The sequence below is a fragment of the Semicossyphus pulcher genome, unplaced genomic scaffold, assembly GCF_022749685.1.
Source record: "Semicossyphus pulcher isolate SPU_LCO1_2020_fin unplaced genomic scaffold, fSemPul1.0.p SCAF_10, whole genome shotgun sequence".
NCBI lineage: Eukaryota > Metazoa > Chordata > Actinopteri > Labriformes > Labridae > Semicossyphus > Semicossyphus pulcher.
The window spans coordinates 10,298,863-10,317,939 of record NW_027211604.1 but is presented as its reverse complement, the minus strand read 5'-3'; the positions used below and the strand labels follow the sequence as shown (position 1 = coordinate 10,317,939).

Below are 19,077 nucleotides of genomic sequence, written 5' to 3'. Positions count from 1 at the left end.
GTCTCGTGCAGCGCCACCTGTTGGCCACTGCAGCTCTCCGTCACATCATCATTGTGAAGAGGTTAGAGAGGTAGGAGGGTACAAGGAGCGGAGATTTGAAACCCACCGGAGTCAGCAGCGCACTGACGGAGCAGAGGGATGTTTTGAATCGATAGATGACAGCAGAGACACATCCGTCGACACATCTCTGATGACTCTGAGATGGGACACACACATTTGTTGTTGGCAGCGCTGCACATCGCCACGAAGCCAGCTTCATGTAACCGATGCCGTGCTGTCGATGACCTGCAGCCTGCAGCTCGGACTGTTTAAGTTCAACGGTAGGTTATTATGCAACTGCAATTATATGAGTTTTTTCACGCTTACCTGCGCTGCATCGTCCTTTTTAAAAAGCATGCACCATTCACAGCTATCTATGCAACGTGAGCGCAGCTTTAAATACAAGATTTTGTGCTTAAAATATAAACAAGTGTTGTTTTAATGTGCTTTAAAATAAGCACATTAAAGTAAAGGCTGCCACAGCATCAATCTCAGCGTGTCTTCTGTGTATTCCTCAATTATAACTTGTAAGTCCATTAAATCAAGATGACTGACACTGGCTGCTGCCTCTCACAGGCTAGAGGAAGCACTGACTGACAGTCCTGATATTTCCGTCCGGACGTGGTGATATGAGAGGCTCCAGGAGACGCTGATGGAGCTCCAGGAGTTGGGCTGGCTGTGTCTGGTGGGTCTCTTCCTCGCCTCCTTACTCATCGTGCTGGGATGGCTGCTCCAGTACCTGCTGACCGTGCTGCGGCTGTGGAGAGCCAGGAGGGCAGCCAAGCAGGACAGGAGTGATGCATCCTGGAAGCAGATCTCCCCAACAAAACCCCCTCAGAGCCAGGCCGGAGGTGTGTGGGGCTTCTTGCTGAAGCTCCGCTCAGGCCGGGATGGACATCCTGCATCTGAGGCCGGGGTCAAAGGCTTGTTGACCTCTCTGTTCTCCTTCAAGTCCTTCAGGGAGCACTTCCAGAGGAGCTGGGTCAAAGCCCTGAACGAGCAGGCATGCAGGCACGGGGTGAGTTTTAAATTTGAGATCTTAAAGCCATGATGAAGAGAGGAGGTGTGTGGCACAAATGAATAAACATGATGGCAGTGTGTAGAAGAACACGCCTAAGGTTACTTCACTAGGCAGGGGCATAAATAGTTAAGCAAGGCCTGATACAGTCGGTGTGCCCATGTGCGCTGGAAGTGTGTGTAGGCAGGGAGGTTGAGGTGTGTGTGGGAGTTGGAGTGTCTAATCGGTAAGAGGATGGGGAGCAGAGGCTTGCGTAACAGCTCTGAATCAATGCACATAAGAGCAGAGAGGCAAAGGCAGGCAGCGTAGAGACAGTATGAACACCCACGGCTCTTAAAAATAGTCTGATACCCCGGACTGTGGGGGGGAAACGATGTGTTCGATCAGAGTGGGAAGAGGCTACATCAGAAGAATGGTTGTCATAACCTAAAGCAATCAAACTGCAGCAGGTAAAAGCCTGATTGTTGCATTTTTAATTCTAAATAAATAGCTGCATCACTGTTTGCCTAAATATAATCAGCCTGAAGACATACACATTTCTACATGAACACCACAGCTTCACACTAAACTACAGGGTTCAGTGTGGTCACTACTCCGAACCGTTGGCAGGCTAGCACGTGTTAGAGGCTTACCATAAGTTTCTAAAGGTCTTTCTCCTTTTTAAGTAGCTCCTTTGATCCGTGTGAATCAAAGTCTGCCACACAGTCAGATGTTTCCTCTGAGCGCTGGAAGAGGAGACGGATCCTCTACCCCCCACCTGGAAACTGTGTGTGAGTGTTGAATGAGAGATGAGTTGGCGGGGAGTTTAAAGGGGGTCAGATCGATCCACAGAGCGAACCTGCACAACAAACAAAACTCTTGATTCAGAGGAGGTCAGCTCACCTTGGTTGATTGAGGGCATCCCCACAGATGTTTAAGTTACAACAGGGAGAAATACTCATTCACTGATGGTGCAAATTATTAACTTTTTTTAGATACACCGAGCTTTACTAGTAAGACACCTAAATCTTAAAGGAACACATTTTTGAAAATTGCTTCAGCGGTATTGTTAGCTCAGAGCCAAGCTAGATGTTTCCCTCTGTTTACAGTCGTTATGCTAAGCTATACTAAGTGGTATCTTTTGTCTCATTTACCTGTATTCTGTAGCATACTGTATACAGTTATGTATACACCATTAGACTGCATAAATAGTGCAAAGTGCTTTCGTCGATAGATAAAGAGCACAAACGAGGAAGAGAGGAGCTTAAAGAAGCTCATGGTTGAGTCATGTACATGTCTCCTCATGTGAATCCTTCATGGTCAAAGGTTCTTCTGTCTGAATTTTCTCTGCATTCCACTTTATGTTTGGGTATGCAGCATTAACCCTGCTGAGCCCGGATCTCTTTCCATCTGAGTGTTGATCGTTTTTGTGCTGGTTATTAGAGGTAAAAGGGTGTGCCAGCTTAATAATCATTTCGTTGATATATTGTGACCATTGCTCTCAGTTACCAAGAAACTCCACAACATAGGAGTGAACCTTGGCTGGACTTTAGACCTGACGTTGCGTTTCTGTCAAACAGCTAGTAATGTCCTTTTTAATAGCTGTTGGCCATGTGAGAGGCTTAGAAATGAGACAGGATGCTGCTATGAGTAGATTGATTACTGCTTACGGTGACTGTATGACCTTTACGCTCATGTAATGCTCAAAAAAAACCCTGTGATATGGTATATATTGTTAATTGAAGATCATTTTCAGACTGTGTAAATTCCTCAGTGTTCAAAGGGACAGAGACGAGCTGCCCGTGACTGTCTGTCCATGTGCTGTTTACTTTGTGAACCGAGAGTGTGAGCCAAAGCTTTCCTCATCACAATGAAATATCTGCAAGTCATTGTGTCTGCGTGCAGAGCAATCTGTTAAATTCTGTCCAAATGTGTCTGGGCCGTATGCAAATCACTTCTGGGTTTGTTCATAAAGCTTTGAACTTGATTCTGATAACGCAAATCCCCAAACACGTCTGCCAAACAGCATCGATGTGAAGAAACCATCCATGTCTTCACATTGTCTGATTGATGCGTCACAGAGGCATCAAATGTGAACACATTTTTGACCCTATAAGTGTTCATTTAACGTGTTGTAACAGTAAGTTACTTTATTTTTATACTGCTAAGACTCACAGTTGTAAATAGTTCACCTATTCTTGTGCCTTTTCTCCTCCTCCTTAAAACCTGACTGGAAAAACCTGCTGTGGGGGTTCGTGGCAAGTATTAAGTGGCCGAAGGCGAGTCACTTCGCATTCTTGGCCTCTCCCAAACAGTAAGCACCTGCCACCTGCCGGGCATGTTGCCGTGGCCACTTGGAAACAGACACTATAGAGGAAATGGTAATGCTATGGTCCCAAAGACTCACCTTCTCCTCTAACATCGCGTCTCATGATTATGTTTCTGCATCGGACAAAACACGAGCTTCCCTGGAGGAAGACGGATACGGCTTCAGTGTCATCGTGTGGGGATTAGCAGCAAATCCCTTATAGCATTAACCTAAGTACTTGTGTGGCATTGAAGATTGATGCTGACAGAAGTCTTTAAATAATTATGTTAAAATTCAGCCGAATAAAGGAAACTTAAATGTGTTGAAGCAATAGAGAAGGTTCAGCAAAACCCTCTCCTCTGCAGCCCCAGTATGATTGGTTAAGGATCCGTCCATTATCTATATCGCTTATCCTGTTCAGGGTCAATTTAGAGTCACCAATTAACCTAACGAGCATGTCTTTGGACTGTAGAAAGCCTTTTTTAATATGATGCTGTGATAACGATTTAATTGTTTGAGCTATTTTACAATCAAAAGTGACTAACGTTGATCGTCTGCCGCTGCTCAAATTGAGTTTTTGAAGTTTTCTTTATCTTCTGCGATTTTAGACTAAATGTCTTCTGGTTTTGATCTGTTGGTTGGACCAAACAAGCATTAAAATTATGATAACCATTTTTTTTTTTGGGGCCAAATAGTTATTGATTAAAGGACTGGTCGTACAAGACATCTCACATCATTCAGTAACTGGGCAGTAAAGGATCCAACCTTTAAACTTTGGCTTCATACATCTTATTTGATTTCCTCAACATTATCTGTAGCATTATACACTGTGGCTCAGTGGTAGAGTCGGTCATCTCCCAGTGGGAAGGTTGGCGGTTCGATGTTGAAGCGTCCTTGGGCAAGACACTGAACCCCAGATTGCTCCCGACGGCGTAGAAATAAGCGTGAACGGTGAAATCCTGATTGGAGATTTGTACTTTGCATAGCAGCCCCTGCCATCAGTGTATGAATGTGTGTGTGAAAGGGTGAATGTGACATGTAGTGTAAAAGCACTTTGAGTGGTCTGAAGACTTGAAAGAGCTATGTAAGTGCAGTCCATTTACCGTTTACATCAACACACACACACACACAATGCAGAGGTATTTTTTGGTCTGAGCACATCCTCTGTTAATTGTAACTGACTGAATTGTTCTACCATGAAATGAGTTGGTAAAAAGTTGCATGAAGTCCAACTTAACCAACTAATAATGTAGTATGGTGCTGATGTGGACTGGTGTAGCCTGCTAGTTTGGCCTATTGAACAATAATAATCTGTCGGGACCTGCACGATTAACACATTCCACTCTATCAAAGTCACTTGGCGAGTGTTCAACAGAACCCACAAAGGTTTTTAATTTAGCTTTTTGCTTACACTTTCACTGTGGGTATTTGATATTGATCAACTTGGAAAACAAAGTCATCATAAGACAAAAATGCTTTTCTTGGTAGAGCTTTATAAAGCGTGGCTGCACCTCTGTGCTTGCTGACATAAAGCATTTTCTATCCTTGTTATTATATATATATATTTTATTTATTATACTGTAGTTTTTCGGAGGTCTGGTTTGGCGGCCCTCATTGATATTCTTTTCACTGCAGCAGAAAGTGACATCAGCCAGGACCACTCCAAAGCTCACATGGGACCATGTAAACACAGCTAGCTTAGAGAGCCGCTCATGCTGTCTTACTGACTCTGAGGGTTGTCACATTGCTGCATCCAGAACACATCCTCCTGAGGGGAGACCTGACCCTGACCCCTGAAATGCAGAATTCAAAAAACAAGACAAGACAAAAAAAAAATGCTTTATGGGGCTGAATCATGACAGAGTGTTTGGGATGTTACATAAATGTAGTGAACAGCAGCAAATGCTACAAGCCAAAGCATCACTGTTTGGGTTTGTAGAGACGAGGTGTCAGTGAGCATTTCTGATTCTTACAAGAAGATATTTAGTGAAGAGAAATGTTTTTTTTATCCTGGCAAAATAAATGTCAAGAGTAGAATTCATAGTAGATAATTTTGTTATAGATTTGATGAGACAATTGTAACCTAAGGGTGAAAAGCAGAGTGGTTGAGCGATGGCGATGTGTTGCAGCTGGGATCTTTACTGTTTTGAAGATACATTGTGTTTATAGTTCTTGGCTGCAGGCTTCAACACAGCTGCTTATACAGTATGTTGCAATGTCAACAGAAGGACGCACTCTTTATGTATAAACACACATGTGCAAGTGTGAGATAACCAGCATGCTAGCTGAAATGATACCAGTTTAGATACCAGTTCACTGAATGTACTTGTAGCTACAGCACCTTTACAATAATGCATTATAGTGATGTAATTGTATACCTACAAAGGCTGATGCAAATTAAACACAAGCCATTAAGCAACAGTGGCAGACAGAGAAATTAAAGATACATGAATCTGTTCAGGAGCAGAAAGAGCCCCTCCTGCACCGTTGGACTGTAACCCCATGATGCAGCATGTTTCATGACTCAGTTGTTTATCCAGTGGAAATGTCTGCTGCTGAAGTATTACTGAGGGAGCCACTGGATATAATCTTGCCTTGGCAGGAGGACTTGATATGGAGCTGTTCAGATTTCTCTGGCTGGATTAGTCTGTGCAGGAAGCTTGAAGGACTGCACTGGTTGGCCTCTTCAGACCGGCAGATCATAATGGCATCGTCAGACCCTTTGTGCATCTGCAGCTGACACATGATGCCAAGCCGTCGTCACCGGGTTCAGTGGGTGGTAGAGGAGGAATAATAGAGGATACAAGTGTGCATCTGCAGGGAAGGAAGCTCCCTGTCCATTCAAGATCTGCAATTATAAAGAGAGCCCGGTGATTAGCTTGAGGGCACAGTTCACTTCTTCCCTCTCTGGCTGTGAGCTGCCAGTAGATAATTAATGCCCTGTGATTATGCTCAAGTAGATTTCTTCTTAACGACAGCGGACGCTTGTCTCTCTGTGCTCATTTGCTTCAGTCCAGGCCACTGACTAAAATCAAATTCACCAGCCAGTTTTACTTTAATTATCAAAATTTACTTTATCCCCGGGGCAGTTATTAATCTGAAAGGTTGCTCCTTTGACTCATTATTTAAAATGGAGACACACATAATCCATCACTCTAATATAAAATAGTAGAACACATTTAGAGGTGAAGCTAGATCCTTAACGCCTGATAAGAGTTCTTGCAGTTGGGTTCCATCTTGTAGTTTATTGTTATGCAGGCTACTGTGTTTGTGTAACTACATTTAGTAGTGTTAGGAACCGCTAGACCAGCGGCTCTTTAAATGCTATAATTCAATCAATTGAAATCGACATGTCTTCTAAAAATGTGTTTAAATCCAGCAATCCACTGTCTACAGCTGTGCTGTGAAGCTAATCGCTAACATAGGCAAATCATATTGCTAACAATGACACTGCTTACATTAATAATTGGCAATATTTACCTTGTTAGCCCCTTAACTTCCTTAGTCTTCCGTGTTGGCATGCTAACATTTGTTATGTTTCATTGCTAGCTGTGTTAGCATGCTTAAATGTCCTATTTCATTAGTTTTCTTACCTTGCTAACCTTTGCTTTTTTGTTAGTAGTGTTAGCATGCTAATATTGCTAACAAAAAATATCCCTCCAATTACCATGCTAGCATGTTAGCATGCTAAAATGTCCTATTTCATTAGTTGTCTTAGCATGCTATCCACTGCTTTTTGTTAGCTGTGTTGGCATGCTAAAAGTTCCTATTTCATTAGTTGTCTTAGCATCCTAACCTTTGCTTTTTGTTTGCATGCTTAACAATCACTCAATCAATCAATCACACTTAGCATGCTAAGCTTTGCTTTTTTGTTAGTACTGTTAACATGCTAATATTGCTAACAAACATTAATATCCCTCCAATTACCATGCTAGCATGTTAGAAATCAGCCATTGTTTCTTATTTTCTCACCTTATCAAACCAGTAGGTTTGTGTTTGAAGGCTAACATCCTTCCAAATGATCCAGAAATATAACAAACATATTTTATTGTTTTCTCAAAGTAAAAAGGAAAACTATAACATTCGAAATAGCTTTTTCAACATCTAAAATTTCTGTACCTTTTTGTAGCCTAAACCTCAGATACAAGCTTCTGAAAGAAAAGGCATAAAGGAAGATGAGGGTCAACAAAAGCCACAGGGGGAGTGTATTTCCAGTTGACCCACATGCTTTTCAGACAGCCGGACCCAAAGGGGAGACGCTGATAAACCTGAAGTGACACCGTGGATGTCCTCAGGAACTGTCTCTCTCCAGAAATACCTTCTACATACACACTGATGTGAACAGCGGTGGTTTTACAAGGACAAATGTGTGGTTATATCGCTAGCTTTACCCTCTCCATGACAAAATGAGCTCTGTAGCTTCTGCCAGGAGGATACACAACACCACAGAGCACCAGCTGGCTATCAAGAGGCCAAAAATAACACTCTCATGAAAGCCATCAACAAATGAACAGTTATTCTACAATTTACATTAGAAATGTAAATACAGATGTATTTTCAATTGTTTTTAAACCATATGTCATATCAGTGACATGATAGACCTAAAACCCCACAACATTCAGTGGGATGATAGCTCCACCGAGAAAGTCATTCTCAACAGCAATTATATCAGCACCCCCGTGTCAGAAACAACAGACTCAAAATATGATGATATAACCTTCCCTTAGGGTTGCTAGATTTTGATTGACACATATTGGCAAGCCTCTGCTGCTATATGTCCTGAATTAAAATGTATTTTTTCTTTATGTCATGGATTAGCATATTTTACATTAAAAGAACACAGATCTATGATGTAATTGCACTGTGACTTGTCATATATTGACGTCTGGATTTGAGGATTTTTAGGTTTAAAAATTGTCATTTTGGGGGCTTCTAGTGGCCTAGTTTTTAAGACCTGTGCCATTTAGGTGCAACGAATATGTATATAAATATTTGTATAAATAGACATACTCACTCTCTCCTCCAATATCTACTGTCTATAATAATACTATCAGAAATTCTAAGAGAGAGAGAATAGAAGTAGAATAAATAACTAAAATTACAGATATAATAAAATAAAGTAAATTAAATAGAAGTACAAATATAAAAAAGTAATACCAGATTCTAATATAATACAAAATCTCGAAATCTGAAAATGTCATACAACTTATTTTTGCAGAATGTGTGTCCCAGAAAACCCCTGACATTTAGGAGAATTTGCTCACACCATTGTGCCAGCTCTGATTAGCCTCATCATAAAGATGCTGCCGGTGTCGAACTGCAGTGACCCAACGCAACATCTACAAACCACACACAATCACGACCACGTGATTATTGGGATTCTCCAAAGCCCTCACAATCTGAAATACATCACATCATATTTGTTCTGCGCTTTGGATGTCATGAACGGTTGGGTGACTGAGCAGTTTTCAAGGCTCCAGCCAACCGAGGTAAACACAGCCGGTTGTATTCTGTGGTCATGTGACTGCAGTGCTGGTCCAGGGAACCTACGTAAGCTTGCAGCATTGCACTTGGCTTCCTGCCCTCCTGGCTAGAACGCACTCACACAGACACACACACACACACACACACACACACACACAGACGGACACACACCACAAACTTTGTTATATCATCCTCCCACCTCTGCCCCGCCTCCACTGTAGTGTTTGATAGCGATTGGACTTGGACCCAGAGGAACATATGCCCTGACAATAGGGGATTTGTTTCCTCTCTCTTGCATCTCCTGAGACAGTCAAAGCCGTCTATTGAAACAGATCCTCTGGCACGCTCACACAGTGATAGTAGGCCAATGGTGTTGCCGCAGTTCTGGTGGATCTTTTCTTACAACTGAGACACTAATTCTTCTTGTTAGGGGGTGTCTTCCAAGTCTCACACTCCTACGGTGAAAGCTGCCTTCCTGTGAGAATGACTAAGCATTGACTGATGCAGTCCTGATAATGGATCCTGATAGCTGAGGCTCAGGGTCACCGCTCTTTCTATTAGCAAGATCCAGAGAGGGAATCCACGACTTCCCGAGCAGCCTTTGGTCAAACATATGTTGTCATTTTTTTTGCCAGTACCTTCAGGCATTATTCATCTCAGTACACAAATCTACAGAGCAGCATGGACAAAAAACACATTTGCTTTGCCATGTTGTATAAATTCAAGCATGTTTGTCTGCGACAGATTCTTTAGAGCCGTTACATACACATTATGGCACCTTCAGAGAGACTCATTTTTGACAGTGTTACCCTGTGATGGTGCACCTATGGCATGAGAATATAATCACGCATTAATAACTTTGAAGCATTCAAGGAATTTACCTAAAGAAACATTCAGCAAAGATTGTCAGTTTTCTTTTTTAGGAATGTGTTCAAAAGGCTGTTTTTAAAGGGGCCATTGCTTTTGAATGGATATTCTTATATTTTGCATGACATGTTTGGGTGTTTATTGTTCACAGTGAAAAAGTGAAAACTGCATTATTCCGTATTTTTCCAGAATGACATTTTTATAAAGGTAGCTTCTAAAATGGGCCGTTTAGAACAGCTGCAGGTTTGCACGTAGAACCCTGCTTTCGCTGACATTCGCTGACCAATCGTCATTCACTGTCTTGGGACCGCACGTGTGGGGGAACGGCTTGTTTGTTAGGACTCCTTTAGGTCATGAAAGCAGTCATATCACATCCATATAGGTTAAGTAGTAGCACTTACAGCTGCTTAAATTCTATGTTTTTTTTGGCACGTTGGTATCAGAGAGGTTCTCCAATAGGCCAATATTCAAGTCTAGGTATCACAATCATTGTAGAAGGATAAAATGGTATGGAAACATCTCTTCTTAAAATTCTTGACATGCATTTCACCTGAAATGATACAGCAGCAGTTCCATTGACTAAAGGCTATAGGATCTACGAGGACCGTGACTAACTGCCAACCAGCTGCATAAAAGGCCGTATCACTGCAGAACAAAATCTTTCATGTCGTCTCGAGTGTCTCTCCTCTTCCTCTTATGTAATATTTAGGACATTTGTTCTCCTCCTCCTCCAGAGCTCCATCCAGATCACGTTTGACAGCAGTCTCCAGCTAACGGCTGCCTCTGCTATAGATAGTGTGACCTGCACTGACCAATCAGCTCAGAGGATGGTGAGTAACCTTTGTAGTCTGTGTTCATTAACACATGCAGGGATTAACATCTGAAGCAGACATCTTCGGCCACTCACCCAGTTAATTTTAATTGGGGCAATACGTGACAAAAAAAAAAGAAATCCTGACCCACATTTCTGTGACACGTCAAGTGAGCCAAAGATGAAGACACATTTTAAAAGGAGAAGCTGTGTTGGTTGTATTATCCGATGTCCACCTCTTCTCTTATTTGCAGGTGTTACACTGTAAATGTTGGGTGGACACTGTGACATTTCCCGTGACCGTCACCCAGCAGTCACCAGCCGCCGTTTCCATGGACACCTATCAGATCACTATAGCACCTACGGTGGCGAAGGTACAAAAGCTCACCACCTGGATTTTTGCAATTTGCACATTTGAGGGAAGGCTTGTAAAACAAATGAGAATGTTGATCCTCATTTGCATTGTTATTCAAATATGTAAAAAACATTCACATGTAATCTGGTCAGCACTGTCATGTGGAGTTTATATTTCACGGGTCATGAGAATGAACAGCATCTGTTTCAATTCAGCAATGCAGGGAATTATTATAAATATGAGACTTTTTTATTGGAATTATCAGTGATAATAGGTTGCAAGCGATTTTCTATCTAAACTTCACCCCTTTCACCAACTAGCATAAAAAACATTTTTTTGTTTGATAAAAATGTCCCTCTGCATGTTCTGTAACATAAAATAACCCTACAAATGTAAAAATGTCATGTAGAAGCTAGCAGAGGCTGCCAATCTCCCAGGAGGAGGCCATGTTTGTTATAAATAAGCAAAATAAAATAGTGTGTTTATTATGTATTAATGAGAAAATGCTAAATAATAAATTCCACTATATTACTCCTATCATCTGTCGTTACTTCATCCCTGTTTACCCTGTCTGCCTCCATCAGGTGGTGGTGTGTCTGGATGAGATGGCGGATGAGGGTCTGCTCATGTCCTGGACTCTTTCCAAGCAGCCTTCATTTGCTCTGACCGTGTCTCCTTGCAAGCTGCAGAGACAGGTGAGAACGCCTGATGCTGATAGTGACACCACTAATATGATATGTTTGACTCATGCAGACATATCGTATCAGTGTCCTGAAACGGTTCAGAGTTTACAAAGTAAAGAGCTGCGTACATTCAAAAAAAGAATCGCACATTAGTCAAATCTTTCTCAGACTGACTTCATAAATCTCCGTCAACATGTCATGTTTTGCATGTGAGTCACTCTCCACCTCATTACTCTCCTCGTGAGTCATGAAGGAAATGCCGCTTTGGAATATTGTTGCATAAATGTGCGTGCCAAGTTATGAGACAGTGACAAAGTGTATTAAGGAAAAATAAGAAGGATGTTGTTTTAATGCTGGAGAATGCTCTGAAGGGTGAACTATGAGTCTGATAAGAAGAATACAGCAGTCTGTTTTTTCTACTTTGTAGTTAGGCTAATTGAACATATGAAATATTCAGTGTTCAATCCCCCAGAGGTGCAAGTTTTTTTTTTAACAAACTAAGAGATTAAAGCAGTGAAATTACGTTCTATTTGTTCCTCTTGGATATAATTGGAAGTAAGATGATTACAGGCATGAAAAGTTTTGTAGTAAGCCTCAGTTTGTGTCTATGATTCAGTCTGCTGACCTCCCTGCTCCAACACATATCAGTTCATTGTTATTTATGCCCAGGTCTGACCTCCCCATTGCTGTATTATTAATAATAATAATAACTTTATTTATATAGCACCTTTAAAAACAAGTTTACAAAGGGCTTTGACAACCAAGCAAAACAAGCAAATCATAAAACCAGCAAATAATCACAAAAAGAAGCAAGCACAAAATCAGCAGATTACAAAACAAGCAAGGCACAAAACAGGCAAAGCACAAGACACATAGGCAACAGGAGAACCCACACAACATGGCCGGACACAAGACCAAGGGGACAAAGCAGGAAGAAGGAGAGGCAATAAATAGAAGTAAAACAAGAGAGATAAAAGAGGAAATAAAGCAATACAAGAAATAAAAACCTGTTGGAGCAAAAAGAGATAAAAACTAGTAAAGGCAATACAAACAATAAAAGAGCTAAAGCAATGGAAGGTATAAAAGGGAATAAAAACGATAAAAACAAAAGAAAGAGAATAAAGCAATAAAAGAGTCTCCACCATACATGCCATGCTTCTTGCTCCACACACACACACACACACACACACACACACCAACCTGTCGAGGTCACTAAACATGGATACAGATCACTGCCTCCTATACAATAATATAAACATTTAAACATCCCAAACACATATATTTCTTTATTTCTTTATTTCTTTAATTTATTTTTTAATAAAAAGAAAACTTAGTTTAGTAATCAGTTAATTGTTTTTCTCCCCAGGGCTCTGAGGTTGATGCAGACCTGGGCACGATTAAGGGGCTGATAGAGGACACTCTGTTCAGCACTCAGCCAGCAATGGTCCTCAACCTCAAGACTTGTGTGTCCAGTCCTTTGGTGAGAAATATCTCCATGTTTTCACTAACTTCTCAGCTGAAATACAAAAAATAACTCGCTCTCGATGTTTTCTTAAATCTTATGCTTAAACCGATTTTCTGTTGAACCCTCTTTCTGCATCCTCGTCAGGCCCCCATGGACCATCTGTCTGTGGGATTAAACTCTGCACCCCAGAGTGTCCTGGTGAGACGACTCCTGCTCCGGCAGCTCAGGGCGACCTTAAGTAAAGGTCAGACATTTTCCCTCAGCGCACATCATTTCCGCCCTGCTTCCTGCTGATTGCTGAGGTCTCACTGTGTCTCTGTGTGCATGCAGGTCAGTGGTCGAGATCAGGGGAGCTGTGCTGTGTCCTGAACCTGGACCAACCCTCGACAGAGAGGTCGACACGCTTCCTGCCTGTGCCCAGAGACCCCAACGCCTCACTGGAATGGAGCGAAGAGATTTCTCTGTAAACATTTAGCCGCTATTTATCTGTCCTTCAAGCCAAAACAAAAGCCCTAAAAACGTATTTTCTCAATCTAATGATTTAGTCAAGAATATTTATGTTATAGTGGCTTTTTTATTATTATTTTAAAGGAATATAGAGGAACTATCTAGCTAGAGAAAAACGTCACATTATTCCAACGAGTGAATTTCTGGATCATGGGGTTTCACTTTAATTCGAACACGGTTGTTTCCTGTGTGTTGCAGAGAGCTGGGCCTCGAGACCAAAGAGCTGAGAGTCCGACTTCTGGAGCGGAATGGCAAAAGGGAACGTAAGGCACTGCTGCTTAGCAATTTACTATTGGCTGCAGTTCAGAAACCTGATCAGCAGGAATGTTTAGACTGCTTAAGCAGAATCATTGATGCCTTAAATGCGCTGTTGGCAGGCTGCAGTGGTCTTTGTTAGCATTTTTGGGTTGTGTAAAATTTCAGGAGATGCTCCCATTGTGGCCTCAGAGCTTCTATACTGTTTGTACAGAAATGTTAATATGACCTTTCTTTCTTAATAGAATTCCTGCCTGGCCACGCCTCCATCACCTTTGACCTCCGCAGCAAAGTTCCCACTGGACAGCACATCCTGTCAATCAGCCCCGGCCACGGCTTGGCGCCACACGCTACAGTCACGGCAGAGGTGAGTGAAGAGGTGAAGCGCACTTCTGTAAAATAATGCAACAACTCTTTCTAAGCCGTTCTCCTGCTTTGAAGTGTGCAGTTACATCACTGTTTTATTATCTAACATCAAGCAAGCTGGAATGAAACAAAGATTCACTACAAAGGGAGAGAGGGGGTGTTGTATAACAGCGGCCCATTGTCATGCTGGTGACAGCTGTCTCAGCAGACTTGTTGCCTTTTCTCCTTCTTGTGATTTACATATTCCTTCAGAGACAGCAAAGGAGTAACACCTGCTTCATCACTGCAGGCTGACAATTATATTAACACTACCTGTTGTTCTGTGCATCTCCCGTAACCTGTTATACCTGCACTGATTCTGAAATCCTCCCTGCAGCTCCACATGTCAGTTTAGATAAAATGCACCTGTTTCCATGAAGTGTTTTTCCCCTCTAGACATTTTATCTGCTAAACAAAAAGAGCAAAGCCATGCAGAGATACATGTATTGTTTTCTGACTCGTCCAGCTGCTGTACGTGGAAACAGAAGAGCCCTGCAGCACCCACAATGCTTTGCCACTTCGCTCCTCACTCACCCCCACCAAGAAAGTTGATGTGGACCGAACCATCATGCCAGATGGAACCATCGTCACCACTGTCACGACCGTCCAGTCTCGACTCAAACTGGAACGCAGCCCAGGTAAATTTGACAAATTAACATTTTACACAAAAAAAACATAAAAGAGTGTCATGATTTTATTAACTGTGACATAAAATAACTCTGATGCCTTTCAGGTGATTCGCCTTTGCGTTCGCCGTCCAAAGTGGAGGTGACGGAGAAGAAGCCGACCATCCTGTCAGATGGCAAAGGCAGCCCCAACCCCAGCAGTGAGTTGAGGCTGGAAGGCCAGACGATGTTTTACATAACACATGCAAAGTAGGATAAGCAGCAAGCTGGTGTGTAACGTGAGAGCAGAGGAATGCACTTTTCAGCACGCATCATGTCTCTGTGCAGGTACTCCTGCTCAAAAACCTTAACAGGGTCTACAGAAGGTTCACACAGGGAGCACACTTGTTTATATAAAGCATAGAACCATGTTAAATCTTATAAACATGATAAGAATGTGTGACAAATTTAAATATAGTTACGATTCCACGGTGACATTAGATAAATGTTCTTCATAGTTTGAATAAAATACAGTTTCTGATTAACCATACATTTTTAATTTGGCCTGCACTTCTATAATGTACTCACTATTAAAAAACAGTACAAAGCCGTTAGCTAGTATAGTGCTGATTTACATATCTGTGTTTTGTTGCTCAGAGAGCAGCCGCCTCTCTAATGGCCTGGATCCCGTTGCAGAGACGGCCATTCGGCAGCTGACAGAGTCGGCCTCCAAAGCAGCTCGGAAGACCCCAACAAAAAGGAGCACGCTGATCATCTCGGGCGTGTCAAAGGTCAGAGGATGGAGAGTGTCTCAAATCAAGCCGCTTGTTTGTTTGTTCCAAAACCAGTATATCTAAAATGAGGTTGTGGGCCATTGCCGGAGTACAGTACAGTGTGTTGTGTTAATGTTTTGATTTAATAACCTCTTACATAGTATTTAGGCACTCATTAGTGGGTCAGTTACCTGCACGGCCATTTTTGTAAATATTTAAACGTTGGTGATCAGGAGCCGTTAAGCAAACCATTTGTTATGGAATCTAAATACAATGAGAAGGAGTCAGGCTAAATGAGTTTGATCTAAATTTAGTCCCAGCCCCACAAAGGACCAAATTATGGCAGACTGAGATTCCTGTGACCTGATTTTGTCCTGAGAGCCTTAAGCAGTGTATTCAGTGCGAGGGGTTTAAATCTTGATGTCAGTATCCTTCACTCATCAGGTTCCGCTCGCAGAAGATGACTGTGCGTTATCAAGCGGCTACGCTGCAGCCATGGACGCAGCCATGCATGGTAACCATTACGGTGCGGGGAATCACCAGGACCCGGATGAAACCACACCCTCCGACGTGTCGGAGCGTCCATCGGTGGACGATGTGGAATCAGATACTGGTTCCAATGGTGCCTTGGAAACCCGCAGCCTCAAGGACCATAAAGGTAAAACAGCCGTGGTAGTTTGCTGTCTGGTCTGTGCACTAAAATCATCAGACGTAGAGGTGCTGTTTGATTAGATGTGTCCACTTCTCCTTGAAATAAAGACTCAAGATCAAGTTCTTGGAGGTGATGTGCATGAATACATAAGAGTATTGGCTCTCTCTAGCAGGGGAGTACAAAATGTTTAAAGCTAAAGGTATGATGGACAATTAAAGAAGGGAACAAAATAATACAAATCTGAGACAAAATAGTGCAGCAGCTAAAATATAGAAATACAATATAATTTATTAAATAATAATTAATATAATACTGTAGTAAAATGTAAATTTTGTGACGTAAAAAGGTTGTGCAGTAATGTAGTGACTGTATATACACAATGGCAAAGTAGAAAGGCATGCATATTATATATATACTGTGATTGATGAATTTAAATGAGAGAAAGATCTATAAGAATAGATCTACATCCTTTTGTACATGTACATTTTGCATCACTTATTTACTGCTAACTTATAATCTATTTAACACATCATAATATTTTGCTAATAAATATTAAATAGACTTGCATAATTGAATGATAATTTGGTCATACATCACAACAAACACCAAAGCGCTGCTGCTGCCCTCTGGAGGCCTTTCTGCAGCACACACCCAACTAACCAAACCTAAGCAATGATGTGTTCTGTCTGCTTCCTGTAGTGGGTTTCCTGCAAAGCGGGACGAAGCTGTTATTCCGAAGAAAACATCGAGAGAAGGAGTCCTGCCTCAGCCATTCCCACGAAGACATCTCCAACATGGGAAATAACTTTGCAGCTGCAGCTAACAGCAGCCGTAAAAAGTCCGGCAGCTTCTCCCGGCGTCTCATCAAACGCTTCTCTTTCCGCTCATCAGGCAAATCAAAAGGCAAAGCCACTGCTACCAACGGAGGAGCGAGCTCGCTTGATAACTGATTGGCACTGTAAGGGTGGGACACGAGTCATCTTGAGAATACTTCGAGAAGAACAACCAGATCTGTCAAGACTCCAGTCTTTGATAGGATGAACACCCTGGGTGGGTTGTCATTGCTACACCTTGAAAGGAGGACACCTCTGGGAGGGCTTTCCTCTGGACAGAAATTGTTGCACCTTCAGGACAGAAGTCATGTTGAATCACATCACTGAACTTAAAATGTGATCATATATCTCGAGGAGAAATCAGCTGTGCTTTGACTAGAGGGTAATTATTGGAATGACATGTCTTGCACCCTGTTGGAAAACACACTACAGTGTTTGACTGTGATCAATGCTGGAAATGCTCTAAAGCTATTTACTGATATAAAATGCCAGTATGATGCTACTGGTTGCACTTTGGACTTTAAAGTTTTTTTAACAGCACATGTAAAACTCCTGGGTTGTATAAATGTAATTTATTATGTGGATCTCATGAAATAAGTGCTATTTATTTTACCTTCTAAAAAAAGGAGTCATCATATTTGCATTGCACTGTAAAATAGAGACATAGCTGTGTGTTTTTTTTCCATGCAAATGTAATTTTAAACAAAAAACAGTCTTAATCTAGCTGTAATCTCCTTTTATTATTGCTTATAAATTGGTTTTAGAATGTTGTTAAATGTTGAATCTTATATAAGACACAGAAATAATAATATTTACTGTACTTTTGATTTTATTGAGGTACTGTTTGTGGAACATCAAAACTGCTTTTCAGTTCAGTTTGAGACTTCAAGCATCCAGGATCGCTATCAGACTAAATCATGCAATAAGCTTAGACCTTTCAAACTCTGAAATTTTTCAAAAAAAAAAAAAAGAAGAAGAAAAAAAAAAAAGATTTCCCCTCCCTCCTAATGGCTCCTGTTTGCTTTAACTAAGTCACATTATACAGTCTGCAATTGATGCTCAAATGGACGCTTCATTATTGCAATAACTATCACAACCATACAGCAACGTTGTATAATCTGTGGGTAATGCCTGCCATGTGTTGCAGGCATTTATTTGCTGGAAATGCTTATATCATAGTCATAATCTTAAAAAAGCTAATCCTCTCCTGTATTAACATCATCATGCTTTAAGTCTTATATGAGAGACAATGCTGGAATACTTCTTTAATTTTAACTGAAAAAAAAGAAACTTGTAGGTCTTTAGGAAGCGCTAAGAGATGCTCTGTTGACGCACTACGAGAAACAGGATTGTCCAAGTTTATGACAGGGTAACGATGGAGTGAGGACATACTCAGGGCAAGAAAATAAATGGATACTAGCATCTGGATATACAAGGAAACTTGCTGCATCCTTCAAAGGCAGACAGTACCAGTGTGTAAAGGTGTACATACATTTTTGGACATTTGTGTAATATCAGAGTAAATATAAAATCAGAATTTACTATGGGACCTCAGAACAACCAAATTTCTTTGATTTAAGTGTAAGGTTTATTTCTGTCAATAATATATTAAAATATTAATATTAAAAGGGATCACAGAGGTTGAGCCAATGCTATCAAAAGGACTCAAATGAACTTACCATGTGCTTTACAAAACCAATTGAAAATGCTGATAAAATGAACAAAAGCCACTTCGTTGTCTAAAGGCACATCATATGCTGTCTGCGGACGGTATGTGAAACAGAAAACGGCTCAGATATGTATATCTGTTGATATATTTGAAATGTTTAATTTATTGCAAATAAATTATTTTTGAAGCATCACCTGGGTAACCTATGACTCCTTTATTTAATAATGTTTTTGGAGGAAACACATTTTTTGGTCAAATTTATGTTTTTCTCACAGGCAGCTATAATCAGCTCGGGTCGGGAGGTGCAATAGAGGCCCCGGTATACCCATAAACTCATATGCATCCGCAATGTCTACAAATCCAGCATTG

General features: G+C 41.3%; 1 protein-coding gene across 1 annotated transcript; it reads left to right on the top strand.

Annotated features, from left to right (window-relative positions):
• Positions 1–261: 261 nt before the first annotated feature.
• c2cd2l (c2cd2 like) lies at positions 262–18,901 on the top strand. Its single transcript, XM_069677999.1, has 15 exons — positions 262–320; positions 616–1,057; positions 10,430–10,525; positions 10,761–10,880; positions 11,446–11,556; positions 12,911–13,024; positions 13,154–13,253; positions 13,340–13,472; positions 13,715–13,779; positions 14,017–14,138; positions 14,643–14,814; positions 14,910–15,002; positions 15,439–15,572; positions 15,999–16,212; positions 16,906–18,901. The coding sequence occupies exons 2-15, from the start codon at positions 692–694 to the stop codon at positions 17,154–17,156; spliced, it is 2,091 nt and encodes a 696-aa protein (XP_069534100.1). The 5' UTR covers positions 262–320; positions 616–691; the 3' UTR covers positions 17,157–18,901.
• Positions 18,902–19,077: the final 176 nt, after the last annotated feature.

Coding starts and splice junctions, on each gene's coding strand:
- c2cd2l (XM_069677999.1), top strand. CDS start 692: ATGGAGCTCCAGGAGTTGGGCTGGCTGTGTCTGGTGGGTCTCTTCCTC. Junction 11,557..12,910: donor CTTGCAAGCTGCAGAGACAG/GTGAGAACGCCT, acceptor TTTTCTCCCCAG/GGCTCTGAGGTTGATGCAGA. Junction 13,473..13,714: donor TGGAGCGAAGAGATTTCTCT/GTAAACATTTAG, acceptor TGTGTGTTGCAG/AGAGCTGGGCCTCGAGACCA.